This window comes from Pinus tabuliformis, chromosome J (genome assembly GCF_031772625.1).
Source record: "Pinus tabuliformis cultivar Carrire ecotype Pingquan chromosome J, CPIR1, whole genome shotgun sequence".
Taxonomy (NCBI): Eukaryota; Viridiplantae; Streptophyta; class Pinopsida; order Pinales; family Pinaceae; genus Pinus; species Pinus tabuliformis.
The window spans coordinates 760569786-760584707 of record NC_142295.1 but is presented as its reverse complement, the minus strand read 5'-3'; the positions used below and the strand labels follow the sequence as shown (position 1 = coordinate 760584707).

At 30.5% G+C, this 14922-nt stretch overlaps 1 protein-coding gene across 1 annotated transcript; it reads right to left on the bottom strand.

Moving 5' to 3' along the window:
- Nucleotides 1-4110: 4110 nt before the first annotated feature.
- Nucleotides 4111-6348, bottom strand: LOC149228948 (wax ester synthase/diacylglycerol acyltransferase 11-like). The gene is made up of 7 exons (XM_089375752.1): nt 6092-6348; nt 5387-5968; nt 5234-5300; nt 5067-5149; nt 4779-4976; nt 4554-4691; nt 4111-4407 (listed from the first exon to the last, which is right to left on the bottom strand). The coding sequence occupies exons 1-7, from the start codon at nt 6272-6274 to the stop codon at nt 4267-4269; spliced, it is 1392 nt and encodes a 463-aa protein (XP_089231878.1). The 5' UTR covers nt 6275-6348; the 3' UTR covers nt 4111-4266.
- Nucleotides 6349-14922: the final 8574 nt, after the last annotated feature.

Here is a 14922-nt window from a genome sequence, read left to right as displayed (position 1 = left end):
ACAAATATGTACATATAAATACATTGTGTGACCATTGGTTTCATTTTCCAAGAGTTATCTTGGACTTCCATGGCTATTGGATTTCTTACACACCAACCCTTATGGACTAGGTGTCCAACAAGAAAAAAAACAAAAGAGAAAAAGTTTTGATAACAAAAAGGAGAGACAAGTGACAAGGAGATCTCCAAAACCATAAAACCATTAGCATAAGTCAATTGATGTCACAAAAAGTCACAAGGATCATCAAGTTTAACAACTAATAATATATATGAACTAGGCATGTAGAATGTTTTTGGAGACATGTTTTATTATTAATAAATGGCTTCAATAGTTAATGTGTCTAAATTCGTTGTAATGACATTAATCTTATTCTCATGAATAAAGAACATTTTAATTTGTTGAAGTTAAGAATAATTTTATGTGATTCACTTTTAATTGCTTAACTTTATTTTATTTGCATAGCTTAACTCCTAGATGAAATGACCCTTTTTCAAGTACTTTTTCTGGTCAATTTTTCCTTGATAGAGATTTTTAAGAATCATAAGTTTAAATTGTTTAATCTTGAAAGTTTAAGTGGCATTGGAGTTTTTTAAGGTGGTAAATTTATTCATACATTCAAACGTGCATTTTAAACAACAATAAATCATTGTCATGCTTGTAATTATATTGCCAGACTCCGACCAAAAAAACCATTTCATCTATGATTAAACTACACCTATTTTATTTATTTTTATGATACACCTATTTTATTTATTTTTATGATCCAATTGATTGTAATCAATAAGAAATTTACAAATAAAAATATTTACATTCAATATGTAAAAATTTACAGAAAAAAAATCTTTACATTCAATATGCAAATGTGTGAAATTAAAGAAAAATCTATACCAATATAAAAATATTGTGATATAAATGTAAATTTATTACAATTTTAAATATATTAAACACTTTAATTTAAAGTGTTAGTTAATTTTAAATATTTAAAATTTTATGTCCCTGTAATTTATATAGTAATATATGTACCAAACAAAATGACCTAGTGTGTAATATTAGTAATTTATATAGTAATATGTGTATCAAACAAAATGACCTGGCGTGTAATATTAGTAAGGGTACTAAAGCATTTTTTTTCTTTGGTAATTTTGAAAAGTGGTTTATTGAGCACAGAGGCTCATTATACAACCCGATATGGTGTATAAAGGTGTCCATCCATCATCAAAATTGAAATTTTGTTTATGTCAGACAAAAAAAATTAAAACTTTAAGAATTAAAAATTAAAAATTAAATAATTATACAAAATATTTAAATAATGTATACTCATAAAAAAAAATCCCATGTAAAGAAATTGGATCCCTCTAGACTCATATTAGATCTGTATTTAAAATGAATCTATACTAATATCTTCTTCACATCAAAGAAAAATTGTTATAAATTTTTTAATCAATTTATCCTAGGTTTTATCATACCAGAAACGTATTAGAAAAGCTTTATCATAGAGAAAACGTATTAGAGCAGGTCGAGAAAGTCGTCACGACAAGAAAAACCATTAGCATGCATAGGAGAGACAGGTGACGACGAGACTTCATTAATTGTTCATTGATTTCACAATAAGTTACAAGGAACGGGTGGCAAACACAACTTTCTAACCCTCCCAATATATGAAAGTTTTTGAAGGCATGTGGCACTGCATGCCGCACTCTTAAAAATGCCTTGAGTAGAAAAATGAATGTACCAAACTTCGTTGCCTTGGCCTTAATCTTATTCTCAGGAGTAAAAAACACATTTAATTTGGTCGAGTGATGCTCGGGTAAAGAAAATCTTCTCATGAGTAAAAAACATATTTAATTTGCTCGAATAAAGAACATCGTTATGTGGTTCATCTTTAATAGTCTGACCCAATCGATTGTAAATAAAAAAAAAAGGAATTTATAAAAGGAAAGTCATTGCATTCACCATCTAAATGTTGTAAACCAAACAAGAATCGATAAACACATAAAGTTATGGTCAATGTGGTTAGGCATTTTGTTAGATTTGTATTAGTAACATCAACATACCATTTTACATTGATAATAATGTTATTAGAGATGGTATTTATAAATATGAAAACGTATATTTAAACAAGGTTATTTATTAACTATTGATAGATAGAAAGTAAATTTTGAGATTTTACACAACAGTTAAAAATAAAATCTATTAAACATTATATATATATATATGATTTGGTATTTATTTAATGTTTTATAATTATAAATATAAATAACATATATTATTAAAATAATAAATATTTTTATAATAATATTTTAATTTTAAGAACATACATATTCTATTATTTTTTATTTATATTTTTTTTTAAATACATGCTCTTAAACATTTTTCATCATATTTTTTATTTTTTGAAATATTATTAATAATATATTTCATTCATATAAATATTTAATTAAAATAAAATTTAAAATATAATATAAAAAAACATAACAAATTAAATTTAAACATTTTCATTTATAGTCTATTAAATAAATAAAAAATTTAACTTTTTCCATATTAATTAATTATATTTATCTAAATAATTTATTTTTAATGAAAAAAAACTTAACTAAATTATTAATATGTTAATGGGTTTTCCAGATAATTGACTTCTAACCATGTTTAACCAAGTTATTGATATGTTTAAGGATTAGGTATTATTTTGTTGGCTAAATCTTTTGTCATAGTGTTAAAAGTTGAACTTGTTAGATTAAGTCTAACAGTAAAACTAAAATTAAGAATAGCATTCAAACAACACACCATTTTACATTCATAATGTATTAATTACTATTAGTATTATCTAATTTTAAGGTGATGGTTAATCTAGACACCAAATTGGTGTATGAGACCCCCTTATTTGTGGGACAGATTGAACTTGTTATACTAAGTGTAACCATAAAACTAAAATTAAGAATAGCATTCAAATCAACACACCATTTTACATTGATAGTGTTTTAATTATTATTATTATTATTATCCAATTTAAACCAAACCCACTTGACTGTTAAGTCTATGAAGGCATACATACTCTACCCTCTCTGTTTTTGAACTTGTGACCTCTTATGAGGAAACACATGCTCTTAACCATTAGGTCCACTTAAATTGTATCTAACCATTAGGGCCACTCAAGCTCTATTAGACATCAACACATCATTTTACATTGATAATGTTATTAGACATTCTATTTATAAATACGAAGAACTATATCTTAAAAAATATATTTATTAAAGTTGTTATTGATAAATATAGAATATATTTTGAATTTTCCAAAAAAAAAAATTGAACATTTATATAGATATATATAATTTTTTTAGATATTTAAAAATAAATAAATTAAAATGATTTTGTATTGATTTAATTTTTGTATTGTTATAAATATAGATAACGTATCTCATCAAAATAATAATAATAATTCAATTTAACTTGGATAGATGGTGGGATAAATGGTGATGGGGTGCTCTTTTAAGGTACTTCTTGATGTGAAGTTACTAATTCCCTCTCCTATATTGGACATGATAAAGATGTAATCATACCAAGTTTAAAAAAAAACTAGACTAAGCTAAAAAACAAAAAATAAAAGTATATGAAACCTCTTATTAATAAGACAATACATATTCTTAAACGTTCTCCATCATACTTTTTTATTTTTTAAATATTATTAATAATATATTTCTTTTATATAAATATTCATAAAATAAAATTAAAAAAAAAAATAAAATTAAATATTTTCATTTATAGTAAATTAAATAAATAATTTTCTAAATTATATTTTACTAAATAATTTATTTATAATAAACGCTGAATCAAATTATTAATATGTTAATGGGTTAACCAAATAATTGACTTATAACAACGGTTACCCAAGTTATTATTAATATGTTAATGGGTTAACCATATAGTTGACTTATAACAACGCCTAGCCAAATTATTAATATATTTAAGGATTAGGTATTATTTCGTTGACCAATTATTTTGTCAAAAAAAAGTTGAACTTGTTGAACTTGTGAGACTAAGTCTAACCATAAAACTAAAATTAAGAATAACATTCACGTGTAAGTATAACTTATAAATGAAAATAACTTCCTTTCAATCGCAACAGAATTTGTCAAACTCTATCTACAAATAAAACTAAAACATAAACCAAGAGGTGATTCCCTAGGCTTCAAAAATAATTTCCACAAGTCAGTCCACACCCAAGACTAGATCAAAGGAGGTACTTATTATCGAGACCAAAGGGTTTTTTCAGATCCTGGCAGCTTCTTTCATCTCTTGGAAGCAATGAACAAAGCACCTGGAGAGCAGGTTTGCATCTACATATCCTTTTGCAGCAATGACCTGCACCCTCAAACTACCCATGTAGGTTGTACTCGTCACGAGAAGCGCCTGCGGCGTTCCAATCAAATTGATCAATGAAAATCACAATTTTATGACGCAATGATTCACAGATTCCAATCAAATTGATCAATGAAAATCACAATTTTATGACGCAATGATTCACAGATAAAATAAAAGAGAAGGTATTATCGAACCTGTGGCACACCCGATACCGAGAAATATAGAGTTTTAACCTTATTTCCAGCTAGAGATATCCGTTCTCCCGGCCCTGCCATATTTGTGACTGCAAGCGTTGTGTTTACCAGGGTTTTGTACATGCATTTAGCTGTCGCCTATCACAACAACATTACATATCATAATTAACATTTCTTCTCTAATCTCTGCGAAAGATGATAATAATAACTGATGTAGTCATGTACCTGTGGTCCTTTCAATTTTGTTATATAGCCCAGTACTTTGCCCACCATGAAGATTGCAATCGACATTTTCTTTCTATCCAGATTTTCTTTGACCTTACCAAGAATGTCCAGAGGATTATCCAACTTTTCCATGGGTATCCCAACATGTAAATACCCAAAACGGTTTCCCCAAGCTGCTTCACTGTTGGGTTTAACCATCTGCTTCATGTCATGCATAATGTGTCACCAACAAAAATATAACATAAAATTTGAAGTGCAACAACAGACGTAAAGTTCAAAAAATTATACCTTGGAGCCGGACCTGGCTCTAGTGTTCATCAAGACCAACGCCGTGAGTCTCAACTTTTCTACTGCCCCAACACTCTTCTCATCTGCATTGAAAATCTGGAACTATTAGTAGTTGAAAATACACAATGAGCAAGAGAAAAGGATTCATGATTTGGTTGCGGGACGACCAAGAGTAATCCGCAGGTATCGTTGGAGTCCATAGAAAACCACGCCCATTATCACATCATTCACTGTCTATAATACAAAGCAGAGTTCAGTCAACAAAAATCCCGTTGCATAAAGTTTCAGAAACTAACAGTTTTCGAAGATTGATAAATTACCCCTCCAACAGAATTCTTGATGTGTTGAACATCTTCCATTGCGAAAGTGGCAGAAGCCATGACTTTGGGCATCCACTCCACTCCAGGAACTCCCCGAATTGGCAACTCACTATCGCCCATCCATTTCATTCTTAATAAACTGCTGATAAAATCGAGCAGTGTGTACCACATTATAAGCACAACGGTGAATAGCCGCTGGCACATATTATGAACGGTGAACCAGTGGATTTGGGATTTCTGAGATTCTGGCAAGAGCTGCGTACATTCAGAAGTGGGACGGCTGCAATTATCAGCGCTGGTAGAGCAGGCCAGCATTAAAGACATGAGAGAAGCTCCATCTCCTAGCGTATGATGCAGGTTGATAATAACTGTTGCTGATGCCGTGCTGGTCTTGTAGTTGAGAAAATGAAATTCCCAGAGAGGACGAGAAAGGGGAAGCTGCCTGAGGTGCATATCGGAAATATAGTCATTCACATACTCATTGTAGTCTTCAAGTCCAGGAGGAAAGTCGGGAACAAAAACATGATCATTCACATCCACCTCCACTTTCTTCCACTGGGCAACTCCCTTGTCATCCTTTGTCTGCGATCACAATAAAATGCTCCTGGTTAGTTCACAGTTAAAATCCAAACAGCTATTGTCTTTTCGTTCGCAAATCCTCCATTAATATTAAAAAACAGTACAGAAGAGTTGAATATATGATACCATGATGCAAGAGAATCGTGGATTCTGAGGCAAGAGTATATCCCGGATGGCTTGCTTGGCGTGATACACATCGACGGGCTGGTCGAACTCTAAGATGGCATGCACACAGAGTGAAAATTCTGCAGTGGTGAGAGACTTCCCAGTTGGACTCACAGGCAGTGTTAAGTCACAATTCATGGCCATGGCTACCGGTTGAAATGAACCAGGTGGATAGACAGGAAAGAATGTGGGAAAAGAAACTGAGGCGATGTGCACTCTCAGAGCCAAGGTTGGACAGAAATGAAGTGGATGGATAAATTTTATAGGATGATAGGATTGAAATTTCATAACAAGAAGCTATTACTATGATTGGATGGAGTTATTTCGGAATAACAAAAACAATTAATATTGATTTCATATGGTCTTACTCAGTGACGGTCATCAGCGCTGTAATTTTAAATTCAATGCGATGAGGGTGGAATTTTAAATTTATTGTTGTTGTAATATGGTATTATAGAAAGTTAGTCTAATATTTTAGAATTTTGTTTTGGTATTGTTTTTTTTGAGTGATAGAATGGTCAGAGGTGGCGTGAGCTGAGCTTATCATTATTAGAATAAAAAAAATGTCACTGATGTATAGTTTGGGTGGTTAGAGGGTTTAATGATAAGTTCTTCATCTAGATAAAATATGATTATGTTAAATAATTTTGAAAAAAATTATGTACAACTATGCCCAACTCTAATGCTTTTATTTTCACATATTGCTCTACAACATACAAGTACATCAAAAATAACATAACCAGAGATAAAGATATGATCAGCTTCCGGTAGATTACAATGTGCATTACTTATTTAACATATATATCTTGTTTTGGTTTATTAGATATCATATATATACTAGATATCATATTTTTTTATTAATACAATTTCAATGTAAAAACAAAAAGGGGTCAATTTAGGTTTTAGTGATTTTTTTTCAAAGTAAATTTAAAATAAAGAATAAATTGTTGGATGATAAATCAATTTATGTTTATAACGCTTATATGATTGGATGAGGTTATATCACAATTAATCGGGTGTTATTATGTGTGAATGAGACGGCCAGTTAATAGCTTCTCCACCTGGGATGTTATTCCGTGTGAATGGGATCGCCAGTTAATAGCCTCTCTACCTAGGTTCGACCGTATTCATCTTAACTCTGTGTATATGTAAAAATTGCGATCTGTATAAAGCTTTTTCAAAGGGGACCTCCCCTCTAAAAAACAAAATTTCATAATAACGTATCAGTGAACATCATACACATGGCTGGATAGAATCTCGGCTCTGGAAGTTCCGATGAAAGGACGTTACAAGAATCTTATGGGTGCAATTCTACAACCTATTAAGGACGTTACACTAATTAATTGGCTGTAATTCTACAACCTATTCTAACAAAGGCTAGAAATTATTAAAATGCGGGGTGTTGAGAGTAACTGGTGTAATTGTATTGGATTTTTGAATGAAAAATTGAATTTAGTATTTTAAAATTTGTTTGGAATATTTGAATTCTGCCGAATGGACTATTTAGAATTATAATGTTTTCAAATTTTAATTGAATTAAAAAAGAAATGGTGGGAAAATTTACAAAGAAAAGTTAAAAGTTCATCTAATGAAATTAAGTTTTTATTATAGAAGAGAGGTGTAATGAAATTAATTTTTTATTATAGAAGAGAGGTGTAATGTGAATTAATATTAATATAAAATTGAAACATTGATATTTTAAAAAATTAATAATAATAATGAAATATTTAAATGTAAGTTATATACTTATAAAAGTTGATATGTTTATTTATTTTATTTTGAAATAAGATTTCTAAAATTTTAATTTAAATGTATTGATTACTATTTTGAAATAGGGTTTCCAAAATTTTAATTTTAATATATTGAATATTTAATAATTATTAACTCGATAATAGGGATTCAATTTCTATAGAATATTCTAAAATATTTTTAATAGTAATTATAGACCAAAAGTTGATATTCATCTTAAAAATAGTTATGTTCATTTGACACTTTTAATTAAATTGATTTATTAAAAATAATGTAATATGGATATGATTTATAATTTTTTTGATATGGGGTATTAATAATTTATGATATTGATCCATGTTATTAACATAAAGTTTTTTACAAATTAAAAATTTCCATAATAAAATAAGAATAAATCTCCATAATAAAAAATCTGGGAACATGTTTTATATATATATAAAACTCATATATTATTTTTTATAATAAATAATAATAATAATAATTTTTTATTTAATTTTTTCCTTAGAAAATTAAAAAATTAAAAATTTAATCACCTCAAAAACATGATACATAACCTAAGAAGAGTTAAGAGGAAGTCTATTGTAATTACAGTTCAATTGCAATTCAAAAATAAACATTTATGACAAGTCTTTGGATATACGATAAGTTTGTGTGGTAAATATAAGTGAAGTGAAGGTTTAGCTGAAATGTTTCCCCAGCCACTTTCCCTTTACAAATTCCACCATATGGAAGATGTAAACTCATTAAGATAATTAAAAATGCAATTTCAAGAGTGGGGTAATTTTCCTTCTCTTTATAAAATTTACTTTACAGGAAGTTCAATTTCATACAATCAGATCTCTCGATCTACCTGGATATTAAATATTGCATGCTCAACCCTTGGAAAGAAATTGCAGACGTATAATCCAACGATTCTAACCAAACCCACACAAACCTAATTAATCTGACACTCGATTATTAGAAATTGCAGATTTGTAATTCACCCAATTCGAACCAAATCCACCTAAATTAATTAATCCGAATCCACCTAGATTAATTAATCCGACACTGGATTGCGTACAAATTGCAGATCTGCAATTCACCCAATTCGAACCAAACAAGTTGACCGATCCCACACTTAACTGCGTAGAAATTGCACATTTATAATTCACCGACTACTAACCAAACCCGCACAACTTAACTCTTAGACAAAGCATTGAATAAGGCTCGAACTTTCACATCAAGCCAGCATAGGCAACAAGGTAAAAACCTCAACTCTGAAATCCCCCAACATTAGATGTGATCTTATTTTCCATATTTGATTGTGACATTATATGTAATCTTTCAGTTTTGGAGCAGCATAGTTCTGTAGCATTTTTCTTTCTTTTGCTTGAATTAGATAACTTACCAATTTAAATTTTATGAGCATTTAAATTCAGAAAGCTTCCATCATTTAAATAATTGTACGAGCATTTAAGTTTTGAAACTAATGGTGTGAAATTCAGGTTACCCTGAAAATCTGACTTCAATTTTCACCTCACATCTGTTGGTCAAAAATAAGGGGTAGACTCTGAACCTGATATCACCCCATTGCTGGCTGGTCAAAAATCAATAGAGAATTCTGGAACTGACTTTATTAATTTTTATGTCTGTTTTTACACGTGCCTCCAATAAGGCCATGTCTCCCCACTGAGAATTCAACATTTAACGCTACCGCGGTTGCAATACAGACAGTTAAATTTCCAAATCAAACTAAGCAAACCTCACCCCACGGCAGCATTACACAAAAAGAGAGTGTTGGATTAATGTCGTAGAAGCCTGGTGATATGTAGGTAATCAAATTTGAAAATCTGAGTACCTATATACCACCCACCACAAAGCTGGGGAACAAACTTGATACCAAACAGAATGTATTTTAAATGTGATATGTTTTGAATTTTAAATGTGATATGTAATAAATATTATTATCATTATATTATAAATACAACAATAATTATAACAATTAGAATGGAAATTTATAATAATTATTATTATATTGATATTATTAACCGAATAAATTATTAATATTGATGATGATGATAATGGTGATGGTTAACGTCCACAAAGACCAAACTTTGGTCTATCAGACCTAAAGAAACAAATTATTTAGTTTGATTTAAAATTTTATTCCTATGCCCAAAAAGCTTGGAGAGAAGCCTCCTGAGCTCACTATAATTTTGACATTGTAAAATGCTCGGAAGGTCAGTTTTGCAACAAAGATTATGAAATTGACATCTAATGTGGTTGTACGCAGGGCACTCTAAAAGGAAGTGATTTTCATCCTCGATGTTCATATTCTCACAGAGATGGCAGATCCTTTCCATCCATGGTGTTTTAGGAACTGCCCAATGGCCTGTTACACTATGGAGCTCATGAGAGTTCTAATCTTGGCTATATTAATTTTCTTTTTTGAGCTAGTTAAAACATAGAGATACATTTGATCTTCTAGGGTGGGGTTGATTACCTCCTTATAATATTTTAATTTTCTTTTAGCTACTAAATCTTTCTCACACCACATTTTCTCTTTGAACTTAGAAGTAACAATATTTTTAATGTTATTAATGTTTTGCAATGAAACATTCCCGTCGATCTCCCAATGGTTTAACCAGGCCCTGGTGTCATTATACCAACCTCAAAAAATAATATTAACCCCAAATTATAAACCCAATCATTATAAACCCCAGAAAATAATATTATAGACAAAGGATTAATATTATAAACCCAAGGGATTAATAAATCCAAGAAATTTATGATATAAACCCAAGGGATTTTTGTTAAACCCTAAGATTAATATTATAAACTCTTATGTGATTTCTACGGAAATAGTTTTCTTAATTATAAACCCTATCAATAATATTATACCATAGGAATATGAACCCTTTGATTAATAAACCCAAGGGTTTGATATTATAAACCTAAGGTACTAATAATCCCAAGGGATTAATACTAAAAACCCAAGGGAATAGTATTAAACTCAAGGGATTAATATTGTAAACCTAAAGTATATAAACCCTAAAATAAATATTATAAACCCTAAAACAAGCATGTCAACCATAGTTAATTTTCATATTGAGACAATCTTTGTCACAATGCGATGTTGGATCATGGTTGACCATAATTGATTTTCATATTCAAAGAATATTTGTCACAATGTAACGTTGGACCCTAGTTGACCATGGTTGACCATGGTTGATTTTCATATTGAGACAATCTTTGTCGCAATGCGACATTGGACCATAGTTGTCACGTTGTGAATCTTTGTAACAATGTGATGTTGGACCATGGTTGATGTTTATATTGAGACAACATTTGTCACAATGTGATGTTGGACCATGATTGACCATGGTTGACCTGATTGGCTATGGTTAATCAAGATTGATTTTTATAATGACCATGATTGGCCATGGTTGAACATGATTGACCATGATTAACCATAATTGACCACGATTGACTTTCATATTGAGACAATCTTTGTCATAATGTGACGTTGGACCATGTTTAACCATGCTTGATTTTCATATTGAGACAATCTTTATCACAATGTAATGTTGGACCATGGTTGACGATGTTTGATGATGGTTAAACATGGTTGATATTCATATTGAGACAATCTTTGTCACAATGTGACATTGGACCATGGTTGACCATGATTATAAACCCTATGGATTTATATTAGACCCTAGGATTAATATTATAAACCCTATGAATAATATTATACCCTAGGAATATGAACACTTAGATTAATAAACCCAAGGGATTGATATTATAAATCCAATGGAATAATACTAAAAATCGAAGGGACTATAAACTAAAGGGAATAATATTAAACCCAAGGGATTAATATTATAAACCCAAGGTATATAAACCCTAAGATAAATATTATAAACCCTAAATTAAATATGGTTGACCATGTTTAACCATGGTTGATTTTCATATTGTCATAATCTTTGTCACAATGTTACGTTGGACCATGGTTGACCATGATTAATTTTCATATTGAGACAATCTTTGTCACAATGCAATGTTGGACCATGGTTTTCCATGGATGACCATGGTTATCAAAATGTGACGTTAGACCAAGAGACAATCTTTATCAGAATGTGACAATGGTTGACCATGGTTGATTTTCATGTTGAGACAATCTTTGTCACAATGTGATGTTGGACCATCATTGACCATGGTTGATTTTAATATTGGGACAATCTTTATCACAATGTGATGTTTGCCCATTGTTGACCATGTTTAACCATGATTTATCATAATTGACCATGGTCAACCATGTTTGACCCATGTAGACCATGGTTGGTCATGAGCGATTTTAATATTGAAAAAATCCTATGATAAACCCTAAGATAAATATTATAAACCAAGGCATATAAACTCTTTGATAAATATTATAAACGGTAAAACAAACATGGTTAATCATGGTTAATTTTTAACCATGTTTATTTTTCATATTGAGACAATCTTTGTCACAATGTGACATTGGACCATGGTTGACCATGATTGACCATGATTAACAATGGTTGACCAAGGTTTATTTTCATATTGAGACAATATTTGTCGCACTTTAACGTTGGACCATAGTTGACCATGACTATAAACCTAAGGGATTTATATTAAACCCTAGGGTTATAAATAAACCCTATGAATAATATTAAACCCTAGGAATATGAACCCTTAGATTAGTAAACTCAAGGGATTGGTATTATAAACCCAAGGAAATAATATTAAACCTAAGGGATTAATGTTATAAACCCAAGGTATATAAACACTAAGGTAAATATTATCAACCCTAAAATAAACATGGTTGACCTAGTTGATTTATATATTGAGACAATCTTTGTCACAATGTGATGTTGGACCATGCTTGACCATGCTTGATTTTCATATCAAGACAATTTTTGTCACAATGTGATGTCGGACCATGGTTGGTTTTCATCTTGAGACAATCTTTGTCACAATGTGAATTTGAACCATGGTTGACCATGATTGATTTTCATATTGAGAAAATCCTTTGATAAAAACTAAGATAAATATTATAAACCAAGGTATATAAACAGACAATCTTTTTCACATTGAGATGTTGGACCATATGGTTGATTTTTATATTAAGACAATCTTTGTCACAATGTGACATTGGACCATGGTTGATTATGGTTGACCATGGTTTCCACAATGTGACGTTAGACTATGAGACAATCTTTGTCACAATGCGAGCATGGTTATTGGCCATGGTTGACCATGATTGATTTTCATATTGAGAAAATCTTTCTCACAATGTGACGTTGTACCATGGTTGATATTCATATTGAGACAATATTTGTCACAATGTGGTGTTGGACCATGGTAGACCATAATTGACCATGGTTGACCATGATTAATTTTCATATTGGGAAAATATTTGTCATAATGTGAACATAGTTATTGACTGTGGTTACTATTCATATTGAGACAATCTTTGTCACAATGTGGTGTTGGACCATTGTAGGCCAGAATTGACCATGGTTGACCATGTTTGACCAATGTTGACTATGATTGACCATGGTTGACCATGATTGATTTCCATATTGAGAAAATATTTGTCACAAACCCAAGGGATTAATATTATAAACCCAAGGGATATAAACCCTAAGATAAATATTATAAACCCTAAAATAAACATTAATCCCTAACATTAATAGTATAAACCTCGGGATTAATATTATAAACCCAAGGGATTAATATTAAAAATCCAATGAATTGTCCACGAGGTCTTGGATAGACAGTGATTGGGTGCTCTACTAAGGTACTCCTTGATGTGAAGTCAATGGTTCAATTCCCTACCTCGATCGGGGTGATTTATTGGACATGATGAAGATGGAGTCCTACCAAGCTTACAAAACAAAACAAAAAAACCCAAGGAATTATAAATCCAATGGAATAACATTGAACCCTAGCATTAATATTAAACCATAGGAATATAAACCCTAATATTAATAAGCCCAATGGATTAATATTGAGAACCCAAGAGATTAATATTATAAAACCTTGGGATTAATATTATAAACGTAAACGATTATTAATATTATAAACTTAAGGGATTAATAAACCCAAGGAATTTATATTATAAACCTAAGGGATTTCCATTAAACCCTAAGATTAATATTATAAACCCAATCAATAATATTATGCCATAGGAATATGAACTCTTAGATTAATAAACCCAAGGGATTGATATTATAGCTCCAAGGCACTAATAAACCTAAAGGATTAATACTAAAATATCAAGGGAATAATATTAAACCCAAGAGATTAATATTGTAAACCCAAGGTATATAAACCTAAGACAAATATTATAAACCATAAAACAAACATGTTTGACCATGGTTGAGTTTCATATTGAGACAATATTTGTCATAATGGGACATTGGACCATGGTTGACCATGGTTGATTCTCATATTGAGAGAATCTTTGTCACGATGTGATGTTGGACCATGGTTGACCATGGTTGATTTCATAATTGAGACAATATTTATCACAATGTGATGTTGACCATGGTTCACCATGGCTGAACATGTATGACAATGGTTGTCAGAATGTGACGTTGGACCATGAGACAATCTTTGTCACAATGTGAGCATGGTTGATTTTCATATTGCGACAATCTTTGTCACAATGCGATGTTGAAAATGCATAAACCTTCAAAAGCATAAACCTTAAAAATGCCTTGAAATGAAAAACGTTATAGACCTAGACTCATAGATATCAATGTAATATTTAATAGAATACTCAATTTTAGACATTTTTCTAGCCTGTAAACAATCAATAACCCCCAAAGCTTCTCAATGTTATCAAAGGAGTTCCATTAATGGCGATCATCTTAAGTGTTGTGGATCATACATAGGGTTTTCTACATGCATTAATAGCTACTAAAAATTTCCATTCCAATACCCACTCCGACACTTAATATTTAAACATCATGGAATTCAAATGATAGAAGATGGGGAACCAATTCACCTCAACATGTAACACTTGGAAAATT

Excerpts from the sequence above, each read along its gene's own strand:
- LOC149228948 (XM_089375752.1), bottom strand. The coding sequence starts at position 6,274 with ATGGCCATGAATTGTGACTTAACACTGCCTGTGAGTCCAACTGGGAAG. Across the intron at positions 5,150-5,233 it reads ATACCTGCGGATTACTCTTG|ATGAGAAGAGTGTTGGGGCA; the intron begins GTCGTCCCGCAA and ends TTTTCAATGCAG. Across the intron at positions 4,977-5,066 it reads GAGCCAGGTCCGGCTCCAAG|ATGGTTAAACCCAACAGTGA; the intron begins GTATAATTTTTT and ends GACATGAAGCAG.